The sequence below is a fragment of the Eurosta solidaginis genome, chromosome 4, assembly GCF_040869045.1.
Source record: "Eurosta solidaginis isolate ZX-2024a chromosome 4, ASM4086904v1, whole genome shotgun sequence".
Classification (NCBI taxonomy): domain Eukaryota; kingdom Metazoa; phylum Arthropoda; class Insecta; order Diptera; family Tephritidae; genus Eurosta; species Eurosta solidaginis.
Window position 1 is genome coordinate 33,169,758 of NC_090322.1, and position 17,292 is coordinate 33,187,049.

General features: G+C 36.1%; 1 protein-coding gene and 1 long non-coding RNA gene across 2 annotated transcripts in view; one reads left to right on the forward strand and one right to left on the reverse strand.

The window, feature by feature from the left end:
• LOC137249556 (uncharacterized) overlaps positions 1 to 17,292 on the reverse strand; it is a 280,890-nt gene that overhangs the window by 255,340 nt on the left and 8,258 nt on the right. The gene's annotated exons all lie outside the window — the stretch shown is intronic.
• On the forward strand, positions 13,306 to 14,832 carry LOC137249553 (putative nuclease HARBI1). Its single transcript, XM_067781182.1, has 5 exons — positions 13,306 to 13,504; positions 13,559 to 13,878; positions 13,940 to 14,043; positions 14,101 to 14,248; positions 14,300 to 14,832. Exons 1-5 carry the CDS (start codon positions 13,392 to 13,394, stop codon positions 14,671 to 14,673), a joined length of 1,059 nt encoding a protein of 352 aa, XP_067637283.1. The 5' UTR covers positions 13,306 to 13,391; the 3' UTR covers positions 14,674 to 14,832.

Genomic DNA, 17,292 nt, shown 5'->3' on the forward strand with positions numbered 1-17,292 from the left:
GATGTCGCTGCTCAGCCTTTCGCCGTATGAGTTAAATGAAAAACATAGGCGACATCTGCCTATCATATTTCACGTGTGCGAAAATTTCACGACATCTGCTTCTCAAGTCTCTCAATGATCCAGAGCATTCCCGTGAGAATTGAGCGTGAGCCGGAGCTGTAAAGCTCACTGAAAGACGGCATGAGACGCACATATATTTCTTGTGTCGCCTCTGCACGTTTGATATGAAATCTTTGGAAAAAGTAGCAGAAAGCGTTTGAGTTTTCTTGAGAGGTGGATACCACTTTCTTGAAAGTTTTTTTTTTTAGTTAAATTTTTAATTTCATGCCAAGTGAATACCGCGCTTTAACTTTCATTAATGCTCCATTTCAACTAAATACTTATACTCTAAAAACTAACGCTTAAGTTCCTGCTAAACATATTAGCATAGACACAAACCAACTGCCAATTTATGCGCGCTGCGCCCAACTACATAGAAAAAATTGTGTGTTAAATTAGTATTTACTTTAACCATATTCATAACAATTTAAGTTTTATTAGTTTGTGATTTGTATAAAATCAATGCGGAGCCACCAAAAAGTGCGTCAAATATTAAAAAATATCGTAAAACAATATGAAATCAAAATTTCGTGAAACTGCAAAAGATAGTAAAAAAAACACACAAATCGCATTTAATATTTGTTTTTTTTTTTTAACTGTGTTAAGGAAATATAACAAAGAACTTAAATTGAGAAAACAAAAAAATAAAAATAAAAAATTATTATGAAGTTCTAAATTATTGTAAAAAAAATATAAAATAGTTAGCAAATTTTAGTAAAAGAAATTAAAACAAAATTAAAAAAATTATAATAAAATAACAAGATCAAACAATAATCTTGTTAAAAATTGATTTACAGCAGCTTAGTATAAGTTTTCTTATAAATTAAATATAAAATAAATGAATTGGTGCTTTAAATAACTAAAATGTTTATGCAAATATATATAATAATATATATATAACATTACATAAGCCAAAAAATTTCTGAATCGTTAAGAAAAATACATTTGTAAATACAATATACAGCTAATTACTAAGCATCACGCATAGGACTGAATTTAGGTTAAAAACACAAGCACACATAGATTATTATATAAAACAAATATGTATGTCAATATGGCTATTTTATGTATTACATAATGGCAAAAAGTCATATGAGTAATCGAAAGCATACTTAATAGTTGGTATTGATATTCAAAAGATGTTCAGTTATAAACTTCAAATTATTCATTATAAGTGCGAAAAGAGACTGAAGATGGCACAACAACTTAACCGTTTGGAAAGGAGTGACGGAAAACGGTTCTAGTGTATGCCACGTTTGCACCCTGTCGAAAAACCAACAAAAAAACACGAATTCTACATTCAAATTAATACGCTTAAATTCGTAGATCGTTCGTAGAGTTCACCGCCCAAAGAGCGTTATTCACATTGCAAGAAATAAAAAATTCCATACAAAAAAACGCTCAAGAAACCTTTCGTTTATCAAGTAGTATCCACCTCTCCATCATGTACAGGGGGGCACTGTTTTTGCAAAGAAATAAATGTGCGTCTCATTATTTTTTTAGAAGACCCAGTAAGAACAGTCGGTTATATACTAGGGATAACAGTGACTGTTAAAAACAACTGAATTACAATTCCATTCCATTTGAATACAAGTGTTATTTTTCTCTTGTTTGGTGTATTCTTTTTAACATAAGTGCATATTCAATTAGAATATGTTAATTTTAACAAGTTTTCTTGGAAGGCATTGCTGAGTGTGAAGAACAGAGAGATAAAAGAATTGTCCACTGTGCTTGTATGCTACCACTTTTCATACAAGAAGTATATACGAAATTTTCTTGATCGTTTTCTTATGATATGGATACCGCGCTTAAGGAAGGAAGAGTGTTGGCTCACTCAATAGTATCACAATGGGCCAGTCATCCTAAGTATGCCCTTCGGCCTTTCAATGGTGCAGCCGCTATAACCAAACTTCTCTCTGGCAACCGGCGCCAATTGGTCACACCAAGGGTAAGTTACTGCAGTTATTAAAAGAAATTGCGACTAGCTGATACAATTTCTGATGGTAAAAACACAACTTTTATCACATTATTGGCTATCTTATCTGCGTTTTCTACTTAAAAAATAAATCGTGATATAGTCAAAAAAATGTCGTTTAACAAAACGAAATTTTGGCGCAAAAAATATTTGGTTGTAATACCACAAACCAGAAATGTCAACTGTTTGTATGTACTTTGTTGACGTTAATTAAAAAATAATAAAAGTAATAAGTTACGAGTTAAAAAAAATTGTTTATTAAATATTTAATTAACCAAAAAATATGTTAATAAATATTAGAAATTCTCACATATCGCTATGTCGCTAGTAAATATATGCTGCACATCTACAGCAATGATGACATGATACGAAACATTCATTCTCTCTCAATTCGTTTCCAGGAATGGGTCTTAAAGTTCATTCAATTGTAAACATTGGTTCATTCGATTGTAAACAAACTTCATTCGTTTCCAAGAATGGGTCTTGAAGATCAGAGTTGCGTAAACCGCGCAAAAAAAATCCAAGAAAATCGGTGCGTTTTCATTATTTTTCATTTCAAGTGCATTCAACTACATAAGCGGATCAAAAATTTGTAAAAAAGGTACAAGAAATAACAAAATTAAATGAGCTGTTATATTAACGCACGAAAAGAGATAAGTACATTTTATCTTAGCCATCAAAAAATTAAATTTCACGTGTTGTCACGGAAAAATTTTTAACGGGTAAAATAAGCTTTTTTTTTGTATTTGTGATCCTGAAAAAATTCAAGTTTTTTGATATCCCATTTGACAATCTTGAGTAAGTTTTCGGTGAAAATCATAAATTAAACCTTTACCATGTAAAATACCTCAAAGTTATTCCGAAATGCCCAAATTTGATTTTGAGGATGATGGCATCTATGGTCAATGTTATAAAAAATGCACATTTTCACGCGCTCTCAGAGAGCGAGAAGTTTCATATCATGTCATCATTGATCTACAGCAGCATTCTAAGCGGATGAGACAACAAACAGCTACGCTAAGAGCGTAGACGGACACATATACACCGCAAAAAAGTGCGCATATGACAATGCAGACAATGCAGAGAGATGAGAGAAATAGCTTCAGTATATTTTCATTTACAGTACTTCCATGGTAGTAGAACAGTGTATTAGTGAGAGCGAGAGCAAAAGCATCCCAGCACGAAACTAAGGTTAAAATTGCATGCAGATGGTGTATTTATTAAAAACATTTCCCAAGAGGCATTACTGTAAATGTTTTTAAAAGTAATTTAAACTAAACTTGCTGTGTTAAACGATATATAAGCGTTTTCAATATTAAATATATTTTAATGTTTTTCAGAAAACAATTTGTAAGCGTTGAGGGTAAATGTTTATAAATATTTTAACCATGATACAAAAAAGAAGGTAGTTCCCCTCAAAATTTGTTGACGTATTTGGGGATTTTTGAAGTTGCATAATGTTTGATGTTTTGCCAGAAGCGTTGCCATACCGTTACTGTTTAAGGCGAAATTGTGGTTTTTCGGGATGGAAATTTCCTTTAGGATGAAAATGCAATGGTCATCTAAGACAATAATAATATGCTTTAGCACGATTTATATGCATATATATGGATTAAGAATACAGTAAAACATAAAATTTTATTGAAAAATAGTGGATAATGACTCATACATTGGTTAATGACTCATATCTTCATGGCAGCTTGACCCTAGACAGAAAAAAATACACGAAAAATCCTGTTGTTCTAGCACGGCCCTATTATCATGCCCCTACAGTGAATATTTCTCAAGGCATGTTGAGAAAAAGTGTACCCCCAAAGTCTGCAAATATATGTCAATGCTAAAAGGGCACAGAATGTGTATAGGCGGGGCTGTCCCAAGGTGACCGCTGGTATAACGGGCAAAAACACTCTCATAACTAATGGCTAACCTGCATAGCTACATGGTAATGTTCTCCCTAAAAAATGGTTTACCAATTCCCTCCCAAAGTGCAACGCTTGAATTATACAATAAATAAAAAAATAAAAAATGTGGACCTGTAGTCAATTTATCAAGAAATTACGGTGTCGGTTTATAAGGACCTCCTTTAAGCAAGCAATTGCCAAACGTGTATGTTTTGTCAAAATGTTCTGAGCAAACTTACGGGCTATATTCCCTTGCATACTTCGATCCATGTTTCTTCCACCAAAACTATTTTCGGGAGCTCGAAAAACTTATTAAAAACCTTCTTTTCTGGGCTGACAATTCGTATTAAAATATGTGCAAGGCATGGGGTCGTTGTTTTTTCTTTTTTATTTAAAATAACTATGAAAGTAATTTAGTCGTATTCGTTAATATTGTTACGAATATTAGCAAAACTAAGGGGTGCTGCTATGTCTAAGCCGATGCTAAGCAGTGACGTGATCACATCAATAATTCAATCATTATGTATCTACATAAACGAAACAATAATTGCGTCTACACATATGTACCATGTACGTATACGAGCAGCGGAGAAACAATGCACAAACACATGCATATATCTGAGATACTCCTGAAAGTATGCAATGAGAGAAGCTATAAAATCGTGCAATTGTAGTTACAGCTGAGAAGTTTGAGAGCTGATGGCAACTAGTAGATTCTGGAAGCGCCTAGAAGATGCGAACGTTGAAATCAGAGAGTATAAAAGGCAGCAAATGTAGAGGCGCTGGAATTCAGTTTGATTTGAGCTATCAAGCAGTTATTGATTAAGCACGCAATCTGGCGGGCAATAGTAGAGTTTCATTTGAACTATCAATCAGTTTGGTTGTTAAGCAAGCTAGTTGCAAAGTATAAGTGTTATTGTGAAGTACTTTAATAAAGGCCATTTTTCCATTATTCAATATTGGAGTTATTTATTCAACAGTTTAGCGATACGAACGTTGGCAGAAAATTGCAAATAAGGTGAATTACAGTAAATTCGTTACAATATGAAATCCATCAAAATTAGAAAAATTCGTAACATTTTTCAATCTGGCAGCTTATTTTTATTGAAATTGTCATTGTCCCCACAAAAGTCAAGTGGCTAACGTCACACTAAATGGAACTACCTCCATTTTTTGTATCATGATTTTAACTGTGAAAGTAAATTCTAAATGTTTACCAAAAAACTCGAAACATTTATTTGTCAACTATTTTCAACATTGATATTTTTTTAATTATTCCCAACAGGCATTTCTGTAAATGTTTTGAAAAGTAATTTAAAGTAAACTTGCTGTGTTAAACGTTATATAAACGTTTTCAGTATTAAATATATTTAAATTTTTTTTTTTCAGAAAAATTTTATAAGCTTTGAAGGCAAATGTTAATAAATAATTTAGCTGTGAAAGTAAATAAACCAGGCTCCTTGAATAAGATGTACAAAACATCGAAACGCGTAGGAGAACAAGAAAAAACTTAGTTTTTGTCTTTCATTAACGGCCGTAAAGCTCTGAAAATCAAAATATTTAAATTTCAACAATTGGCCCAAAAATTATTAAAATTTAAATTGTAAATGAAAAAGACGAGAAAACCATTTGTCCATATTTTTCAAATTGGAAAATTTCAAATTATTTTTATAAACGTTTGTTCATAAGAGAGCATTTAAACCGTTTCTTGCATCTCCAACAACCCATTAGAATTGTAGCCATTCGTTATATATGTAATGTATGCATGAAGTTCAGAATTGCTTCATATATCTACATATGTATTTGTTAATATTATGGAAATGATTGAAATAAAAATTATCATTTATAGAAATTTTTATTTTAGAAATTTTTTATAAGTTTACATTTATAAGCTTAACATCAACGAGTCGCTAAACAATTTGTAAACAAAAAATCAACGTTTTGTAAGCTTAATGTTTGTTTGAGAAAACATTTAAACACTTTCATTACGTTTACTTTGTTTGTTGGGTTACATCAAATGTTACATCAAAAATTAATTTTGATTCAGAAATTGTTTAAAATATTCCCTAGTCCCTTCATTCATTAAGTTGCAGTCGCTTCGAATTTTTTGAATGTAAAAGCACTTAGGCCCGGTTTTTCAGTGCGAGTTTAAACTCCAGTTAAAGTTGACTAGAGCTTAAGCCTGCCACTTCGGCCGTTTAAGCTGAGATGAGCAGCAAAATTTGTTGTTATCGATTAAAATGGGAAGGTTAAATTGTAGTCAACTTTAACTGGAGTTTAAACACGCACTGAAAAGCCCAGCCTTAAAATGTGATTTGCCAAAGCGCTTAGTACGAAAAATAGCGCAAAAAGATGCCGCTAACAGATAAGTACAAAATGTTTGAAAAATATGTGGCTGACTTAAAAAAAACATAAAAAAACATTCATTTTTATTTATTGACTATAGGTTATTACCCATAACATGTCCCAAAAGGTAAAACGCATACCTAAACATGGGATAATTATGGAAAGGCCGTTGTTGTTGTAGCAGTGCTTCGCCCCACCTAATAGGTGCGACCGATCACAAATTGACATCAATGTCCTCTAACGGGAGTCCAAGGAAACTTGCTGTTTCAACAGGGATGGACCATAATGAAAGGGATGTTAGAGGCGTTGGTTCCACATTACAATTAAAGATATGGATGGTGTCATGTGGGGACACATTTTGTATGTCGGGGTTGATTCTGGATAGGTAAGAATTTAGCCTGTTACAGTATCCAGAACGTAGTTGAGCTAGATTGACTCGCGTTGCCCTGGGGAGTATGAGTTCCTCTTCCGCAAGTTTTGGGTACTGTTCTTCGAGTACTGGATTCACCGGGCTATTCCCGGCATAAAGGTCCCACGCCTCTTTGTGGAGTTCACTGAGGACCTGCTTGTGTTTTTTTGCTTCATACGGCTGAGTTCTCAGGTGCCGTATTTCCTTTAATGCTTACGGAGATGACTCCTTAAGCCCCTAGGCGGTGTTGGCTCATCAATGAGATGTCTGTTGGGATGCCCAGGTTTCTGGGTATTCAACAGGAACTGTTTGGTTAGCATCTCATTTCTCTCCCTGATGGGGAGTATTCTCGCCTCATTATGTAGATGTTGTTCTGTGGACATAAGAAGACAGCCCGTGGCGGTTCTGAGAGCAGTATTTTGGCAGGCCTGTAGCTTCTTCCAGTGAGTAGTTTTTAGGCTTGGCGACCATATAGGGGACGCGTAGCATGCGATCGGCTGGACAATTGCTTTGTATGTGGTTGTTGTTGTTGTTGTAGCAATGTTTCGCCCCACCTAATAGCTGCGACCGATCACAAATTGTCACCAATATCCTCTAACCCCATTGTATGTGGTAATGAGCGTTTCTTTGTCTTTTTCCCTAGTACTGCCAGCAAGGAATTTGAGGATTTTATTACGGCTCTGGATTTCCGGTACAATTGCGCCTGCATGCTCACCAAAATGTAGATCCAGATCAAACGTCACACCCAAGTTTTTGGGGTGTAGGACAGTAGGTAGCGTAGTGCCATCGACGTGGATGTTCAAAACGGTCGATATTTGGGACGTCCATGTTGTAAATAAGGTCGCGGAGGAATTAGTCGGTGATAATTCCAGGTTTCGCGAGGCGAAAAAACTGGAGAGATCAGGGAGGTAGCCGTTTGTTCTGTTGCAAAGCTCATCGATCTGAGGGCCTGGGCCTGTGGCTATTATTGTGCAGTCATCGGCGTAGGAAACGATAGTAACTCCTTCTGGTGGCGAAGGCAGCTTTGATATGTAGAAATTAAACAAAATTGGGGATAGGACACCACCCTGTGGCACCCCTTGTTTAATTCTTCTTGGTTTTGATGTTTCGTTTCAAAATTGCACCGATACCTGCCGACCACCCAGATAATTTGCGGTCCACCTTTTAAGACATGGGGGAAGGGTAGACCATTCCAGGTCTTGCAGTAACTTGCCGTAGTTGACCGTATCAAAAGCTTTTGATAGGTATAGCGCAGAGTAGTGTTCTATAGTGGGGGTTTTGATTTAAACCGCAATTTATCTGGGTGCTAATGGCATTTAGCGCGGTGGTGGTGCTATGGAGTTTTCTGAAGCCATGCTGATGACAGGCTAGGTGCAAATTTGCTTTGAAGTAGGGGAGCAAAATGGCTTCAAGCGTATTGGGTACTGGCGATAGGAGAGATATCGGGCGATATGACTCTCCTATGTTAGCTGGTTTCCCAGGCTTTAGTAGCGCGACCACCTTGGCCATTTCCATTAGGCTTTTAAGCATCGGCATGGCTATGCCGTCTGAGCGCACTGCTGTGGATGGTTTAGCATGACCGATGGCATCCTCAACCTCTTTGGCAGTGATGGTAATTGGTGACGCGCTGAATTTATGTTTATGTGCGTGTCTGTTGATCCTCCGTCTATCTTTGTCGACCGTAGAATGCATTATATATTGTCGGCAGAAAGCGCTCGCGCATTTTTTCGCATCTAACAGCACTTGTCGCCCCTATTGTCCGCCCGCAAGTTAGAATGCCATAGATCGTGATGGGCATTGAAATCGCCTAAGATAATGCGATTGTTGCCACTGAGTAAGGCGCTGATATTAGGGCGGTATCCACTGGGGCAATAGGTGACAGGAGGGATGTAGATGTTGATGATTTCTAAGTTTGCATCGCCTGACCGGACAGATAAGCCTTGACGTTCTAAGACACTGTCCCTGCGGCCGATGTCAGGATCAAATGTAAATGGAAAGGCCGTCTTACCAGTTACGTTTCCCCATGTGAATATTTCTCACAGGGTTTCTTAACATAAGTGCGAGAGCCGTGTTCAGTGTTAATTCTTTTCTGTCTAGCTAACGACTGAACGATTGAGTATAAGAAAAGTGTAAAGCAAGGCTGGCTCAATTGAGAAACTCACAATTGAAATTATTCGCTTACATCATTTATAACGTTTTAAGATCAAACTGATAATTATTTCTTAGATTGCGCTGCTTGTATACTTTTATTTGCCTCGTTCGTCTATTTCTCTTAAAATTTAGACTATCCGCGAATAGCCTTCTCGATTAGTGCTTATTTGCTTCGCCCATCTCCCTGCACCTCATATTCGCTGTTGCTTTCTATGCGTATGTGTAGTAGTTTGATATATGCGCTCTTTGGTGGTGTATTATTGTCGTCTACGCTCTTAGTCGCTGTACACTTGCCTGTGCAGCTGTTAGTATTCTCATCTGCTTAGATTGCTGCTGTGATGCGCAGCATTTATTTAATAGCGACATAGTGATGTGTCGAAATTGCTAATATTCGCCACAATATGTTCGACGATTCATCATACTTTAAATAACATGTAATTATGGCGTTTTATAGTAGCTACTCAAAGTACATGGAAAAAAAGAAAATCCCTCATATGGCTGATAAATATAATTATGAGATGCATACTTGCTATATATGCATTAATATATAGTTTGAACATAAAAATTATTTATATTTATAAACTTATACAAATACGTATGAATAATGCACACAGAAGTTATAAATAATGGCAGAATTCCACAGATATAGCATTGCACTACACTAAAATACACGAATTCAATGACATGTGGTATCAAATTAATGAAAACAAAAACAATAAAACATTTATTTGAAGAAAAAAAACAAATAAATAAATTTTAAAATAGGTTTTTATATAGTAAGAAGATAGAAAAAAATTAAACTGTAAATAAATAAAACAAATTCAAGGTTATTTTAAAATTTGCACTAATGTTTAGGTTAATAAAACAAAAACAAAAAAAAATAACAAAAAAATAATGCGTCATTTTTAAATAAACATTCCAACATTTATTTAATATATGATAATTATTAACTGCAGTAAAAAAGAAATAATTTTGTGCGTACTTACGTAGAGCTACACATTAAAAAAATATGTATATTTAAATTTAGACCTTAAAGAGTTTGTGTATTTGTTAAAATAATTTTAGCGTTGTTATATAAGATCCTTTATATGTATAATAAAACGTAACTATGAATGTGTATTGGAAACCCTTTTAGTGCAAAATATTTTAGAGTCTGAAAGAAAAAGCTACCTAATTTCAAAAGTTTTATATATTCGATTTAGAATTGATATATAAGCATATAAAATAAAAACAATTTAGTCATATAAACCAGGTACCTATATGTTAAATAAAAAAAAATTTAATAATTGGACTGCAAAATAAAAAAAATTATTAACTTAAATTTCCCATGCGTATCTAAAAAAATAATAAACAAAAAAAAAGTATTTTTCAGAAGAAGCGAAATTGAGGCGCTTTGCATTTATTTAAAAAACAGCAAAAAAAATAAAAAACGATATTAAAAAACTTTATAGTTATAAATTTTAAATTTATAAGTGACTATTAACAACAATGTGTGTGCAATTATGGGAGCTCTAAGTAGAGATTCAAATAGTAATTTTAAAAATAATTATCGTAATGATTATATTTAAAACAAAAACCATTTTAAAAGAAATTATTTCTTAAAAAAACGAGTTTAGTTTAAAAAACAACTGAGTAAAATTCATAAAACGTATTTAAACAAAAAGCGTAAAATAACAAAAATGAAAACAAAAAAAGAAAAATTATGAAAAGAAAACACAAAAGGTAGATTATAAGAAAATAAATAAAAAAAAATTTATTTATGCAAGAGTATAATATATACATTGGGTATAAAATAATTACGTATGATTCTTATATTGAATTATATTATAATATGATATTATTATGGACATTTATTATTACAATGAACCAAAAAAGGTGAAACAAATAAAAATTTAAAAACAAATAATAATTTTTTGATTTACAGTGTACTTTGCTTGACATATGTACACACATGGCGGTCACCGTGGTGTGATGGTAGCGTGCTCCGCCTATCACACCGTATGCCCTGGGTTCAACTCCCGGGCAAAGCAACATCAAAATTTTAGAAATAAGGTTTTTCAATTAGAAGAAAATTTTTCTAAGCGGGGTCGCCCCTCGGCAGTGTTTGGCAAGCGCTCCGGGTGTATTTCTGCCATGAAAAGCTCTCAGTGAAAACTCATCTGCCTTGCAGATGCCGTTCGGAGTCGGCATAAAACATGTAGGTCCCGTCCGGCCAATTTGTAGGGAAAATCAAGAGGAGCACGACGCAAATTGGAAGAGAAGCTCGGCCTTAGATCTCTTCGGAGGTTATCGCGCCTTACATTTATTTATTTTTATTTATGTATACACAAGAAACTTCTTGATGAAATTCTCCTTTCTATGGCACAACATGCGTACATGAGGGGTAAATTCACAGAGACAGCGGTACACGAATTGGTGCGCACAGTAGAAAAATCCCTTATGTATTGTGGCGAATATCAGCAGTTCGATACATCACTATGCTGCTAGTAAATAAATGCACAACAAGAACAAAGCAAACAAACATACATGTAAACAACAAAGCTAAGAGCTAAGAGAATATATCACATACATGTTGACCTTAGAGCGAATATGATATTACTCACACACATGCATGTATATTGTTCGCGAAACGTCTGGGCCCTAGGAGAAATATGCGAGCGAAGCAAGTGAGAGTATGAAAGCAGCACAAGCTGAGGAATAATTCACGCTATAAGTGAAGTACGCGAGTAATTAAATTATGAAGTACTACTTCAGTAGTAATGTAAATAAAGAACATTGTGCTATGCTGAATATTTGAGTTATTTATTCGAGAGTTCAGCGATTCGAACGATGACAGCAGGTGCAGAATAATACCCTAAAATTCGGGATTCTTGATTTTATAAACAGCTCGGGCTGGTTTTAGTACATATCCGGTGTAGCACCCAGTACGCTCAAACGAGTTTTATGGCATCCAAACGGCTTTTAATTAGCTACTTGGCCGATTTGGGTTGCAGTCAAAATACCTACCTACCTACCTATTATGGTCAGTGATTTCAAAATATTTATACGCATACTGCTTACTTCGCGCAAACTCAGAAAAGGAAGACGCAAGACAGTGTAAATTTGCGTACGGTGTATGTATGTATGTGAGCGCTACCGTGCTGCGAGAAGAAGAAAACAAACGCCTACTTAAATGAAAGAAACGGATGGCCAAAATCGTGGGAGGAAATATATGAGCTTGAATAGTTCAAGGTGAAAACCCTGAAGTTTCACTGGTTTGATTAAGTGATGCGTATGAATGAAAAGGATATGGCAGCCAGGAAGGTATTTCTAACGACACCGACACGTAGCAGCAAATGAAAAGGAAAGCGCCACCAACTTGGGTGAGACAGGTAAAGGAAGAGTTGATCTGCTTGGTGCTCCTAATTTCTTATTCCGAAGCCAGTCGTACTTACTAACGAAAAGGTCGGGACCGCACTTGTCCTACTGCTACTTTATGTATTTGGCAAAATTTCTTTGTATTTCTGCTATTTCTATTGGGTTCCAATCACATAACTTGTGCTGTGTGATTCCAATCCTTTCATGCTCTTTTCCACGCCAATATTGAAACGTCCTTTATTTGCTACACTTCAACCATATAAAAAGCATCCATTTGTAAGGAAATCATCAGCCCAGCTTAGAAAAAGTTATATGTAAACGAACATATCTTATTGGAATCAGTAGAGTTCTCAGAACGAAGTCCACCTAATCGGGAAGTAGATCGAGGTGAGTGGCAAATGCAAAATACTCGATCACTGCAGTGTCTTCGTAGTAGAAGAAAATTTGGAATTTACTCAAATAACCAAGCCGTAATTAAGGCACTGAGCTTAACAGCGGTGCAGTCGACAGACTTATCTTAAGTCCAGATGTGCGTAATCCTGAATCATGTCGCTACAATGCAGCTTTTCTCTAATTAAAACTAAGGTCACTATTATTTTATGTGATGACCACAATGCGCCTCCATGGTGTCCAAGTGAGTTTGTACTGTACATCGCAAGCTGCCATTCATCCTAACCTAACTTAAGCGGTACCATATATACAGGGCCGTAGAGAGAAAATCCGGGCCCGGGACTAAACAATTTACGGGCCCCCAAAAAAAACCACTAATACATTTGATTAATTTGAATTAATGACGTCTCATTCATAAATCATTATTGATGGATTACATCAAAAAAATGTTTGCCACATCAACTAAATGCTTTTTGGACTAAGAGCTGAAAATAAAATTAACACAGAATATTTACTATTTATACTGGCCCTGAATCGCCACATACGATCACGGATCGAAAACTATACGAAAGACAATTACGTGATACGTCAGACGTATGGGTCGATTGGCATTACCACATACGAAAGCTTTCGTATCGTAATTCATTCTCAATTCACAATAGATTTTAAGGTCCATATCACTGTGGATTTTATTTTTATGTCACAAAAGATGTGGAAATGTCAAAATATTTAAAAAATTTTAATAAACAAACGAAATTTCAAAATGGATGTGCACTTGCTTTTCTATATAAGTTCAAGCGATAGTGAGGAAGATGAAACAATAGCACGGAGGTTACTTAGAGATAAAAGTGATACTTTAGCTTTACCACAAACTGCGTAAGTATGTGGCAAATAAAGTTTTACATATATACAAAAATGTTTATTTTGCAGATTCTTGAAACGATTTAGATTATCCAAAGAGGCTTTCCAGTTTGTACTTGATGCCTTAGATTTGAAGCAGTCAGATGCAAAAGCGGTGCCTCCAGTTCTACAACTAGCTGCCACACTTTCTCTTCTAGGAAGTGGCGGATATCAGCATTGTGTTTGCAGTGATTATTTGGTTAGAATGTGCCAGAGTACTGTGTCAAAGGTAACATCCCACGTTCTTCTCAAAATGGAGAACAAGTTGTGTCCGCAATATATACAATTTCATTTAAACGAAACTACGGAATGCAAGCAATGGTTTATGGACAAATACAAGCTACCTGGAGGTAGGCAAACGTTCAATTACATTTATAAATTAAGTTTTTTAATTGAATATCTATTTTACAGTGATCGGTTGCATTGATGGCACACACATCGGCTTGCAAAGACCATCTGTGGATGAGCATATGTACCTTAATAGGAAAGGATACCATAGTATCAACGCCATGATAGTGAGTTGCTGCTCATATTCGGTATTCTTTGTACTAACTATATAAATATTTTGGCAGATTTGCGATCACACCTATAAAATTTTGGCAATCAACTGTCAATACGGTGGTGCGGCTCATGATTCCTTCGTTTGGAGGCATTCAGATCAAAGACGAGTATTGCAAGAGCGGTTTGAACTTAATAGGCGGAGGAATGCGTGGCTATTAGGTACGAAAGTGTATGCTTTGTGGTTAATATTACTAATTTTCATTTCAACAGGTGATTCTGGCTATCCACTAGAGCCGTGGTGCATAACGCCTTACCGAAACCCCGCCGATGGCTCCAGTCAATCAGCATTTAATGATGTACACTCAAAAGCAAGATGTATCATTGAACGAACCATTGGTATTTTTAAAGGACGTTGGAGAATTTTAGGGTATGGCAATAGGGGAAGATACCAGCCTACAAAAGTGGCACGATTTGCCAATGTTGCTTTACATAATATCTGCATACAGTTCAAAATTGATTATAACATACGAAGATATGAATCAGACCAAATCAGCGATGTTGATCCAGGCGAAACCAACCATCTTACCACAATTGGTCAAACAATAAGAGACCAAATAAAACACTCTCTAGTTAATTCCATGTAAAGATTACGAAACAACGATTTGTAAAAGCAAATGAATTTATTTAATTGTTTTTACTTAGTGCTAAATATGCATGTTAAAATTAGAAATAAAATAAATGAAATGGATATTCGTTGAATTGCTTAAAATTACAAAAATATAAAAAAATCAGGTACAAACTTGTTCAAACTAACTTAAAATTTTAATTTCTCACTTTTCTATTTACACTTATTGCTAGAGACTCTAATTATAAAATTTTGATTTGTAAATCAAGTGCATGGGAAGTTCGTTGCAGTCCATGCTTCTCCTCCTTAATAGTTAGCATCCTTTCTTGCACTTCCAACAACCTCTCCTGCACCTGCACCAACCGGCCAATCTTTTCCCACAAATCGCGTTGAAAATCAGACACTTTACTTAAATTTTGTTGGAGCAGGGACAATTTCTCGGCACCCTTACTTACGCGCCGTGGAGTATTGCTCCGAGAGGTTACTCGTGGTGTTGGGGTAGTAACCCACCTAGATGGAGCAGGCAAAGCGCTGGCTGATGCGCGACTTGTTCCACCATCACTATTGCTCCCACTATCACTATTTTCGGTGCTGCTTCCTTGAGTGGGTGAATTTCCAAAAGTGCGAACGGTACTATTCCCGTCCACTGCAACCTCAAGTCCGGCTGCCTCTATAATTAACTCCTCAGTTGCACTGATGGGAATTTCGTTAGAGGGACCTCCTCCAGTTTCTCTTTTGGACAATTTATTGTGGGAAAGCTTCTTCTTCGCCTGATATTTTTGATCCGCGAAAACCTACGAGCAAATATTTGTAAGTATCTTGGTTGCACTTTATATATATATATATATTGTAACGAATTTGATGCAAATCCTCTTATTTGCCCTTCTACTAAGTTCGAACCACTAAACTGTTGAATAAATAACTCCAATATGTAATAATGCAAAATGGCCTTTATTCAAGTATTTCACAATAACACTCAAACTGTGCAACGAATAGCTTGCTCAATAACCAAACTGATTGACTTTCAAAATAATACTTCTATTGCTCGCTAGATATCGTCTTAATCAAAACTGCTTGACAGCTCAAATCAAACTCAAACTCTTCGCCTTTACTGTCGCGCCTTTTATACTTTTTGATTTCTAATTGCATACTTCTAGGCTTTTCCATTCCAGAACTTACTAGTTAGTTTCGGCTACAAAATCGCCAGCCACAATTACGCGCACAAATTATTGCCTTCTCTTGTGACAACTCAGATAAGATATATGCATGTGTTTGTGTATTGCCGCTCCGCTGCTCGTATACGTACATATGTGTAGACGCAATTATTTATTCGTTTATGTAGATGCATAATGATTGAATTATTGATGTGAATGTTTGTAGTTTACAGTCTCTCGAGTACACATATGCGTATAAGTAAATGCATCTGTGTGTGACATCTCTCTCGGCTGCCTTATATATGTGTATACTTGATTTGATTATTGACGTAAATACTGCTTAGCATGGCCTTAGTGATGGTATAGCTTAATGACGCTAATATCCGTGACACTGCCCTCCACCTAAGTCTGATCGTCCCGGTCAGACAAATCTCTCGATCTAAACGCTGCTAATCTTTCCAAATGAACCACTTTCATTTTGGTTCGTGGTTTGGTAGTGGTTTGTATGCGGTACACTACATCGTTGATCCGTTTTACAACTTTGTATGGGCCTTCCCAGTTACACTGCAATTTCGGGGACAAACCTTTTTTTCGTTGTGGGTTGTATAGCAGCACCAAATCTCCTTCCTGAAACCCTTCCGAATTAATTGCTTCATCGTACCTCGCTTTCATCTTGTCACTCATAATCTTTGCTCGTTGCCTTACGAGATCGTGTATCTCTCTCAGCTCTTCTTCCAAGACATCAGTGGATTTCTTGACATTCCTCTCCGCATCGGCATCTATCCCATACTTCAAATCAGCTGGCAGTCGGAGGTCATTGCCAAAAATTAGCTTTGCGGGAGTTTGACCCGTTGTGTCATGTACTGCCGATCGGTAGGCCATCAAGAATAATGATATGTGTGTATCCCAGTCCTTATGGTACTTGTCCACTACTTTCCTTAAATGCTCCTCCAATGTTCTATTGAAACGTTCCACCATACCACCGGACTGAGGATGCAATGCAGTTGTCCGTGTTTTTCGAATGCCCAACTTCTTGCATATTTCTTGGAACACAGCTGATTCAAAATTCCTGCCTTGGTCAGAATGTAACTCCATTGGTACACCATACCTTGCAACCCATTCGTTTTTGACCACTTCTGCTACTGTTTCTGCTTCTTGGTTTGGGATTGGGTATACCTCTGGCCATTTACTGAAATAATCCATAACCACCAGTACGTATTTGTTTCCGCGGTTGCTAGTAGGAAATGGACCTGAGACATCCATGGCGATCCTTTCAAAGGGTGCACCTGAAATATACTGCTTCATCTGGCCATGACTTCGGGTTTTGGGCCCTTTCGCTCTGTTGCATACCTCGCAATTGGCAATCCACTCGGTGACCGACTGACGGCAACCAACCCAATAGAATCTCTGCTTAATTTTCTCGAGTGTCTTCGTGATGCCAAGATGACCTCCACTTGGACCATTGTGCAGCTCGCTGAGCACGT

Bases quoted from the DNA above. Each gene is read 5' to 3' on its own strand.
- LOC137249553 (XM_067781182.1), top strand. From the start codon at position 13,392: ATGGATGTGCACTTGCTTTTCTATATAAGTTCAAGCGATAGTGAGGAA. The intron at 13,505-13,558 runs GTAAGTATGTGG...TTTATTTTGCAG, and splicing joins TTAGCTTTACCACAAACTGC to ATTCTTGAAACGATTTAGAT. The intron at 14,249-14,299 runs GTACGAAAGTGT...TCATTTCAACAG, and splicing joins GAGGAATGCGTGGCTATTAG to GTGATTCTGGCTATCCACTA.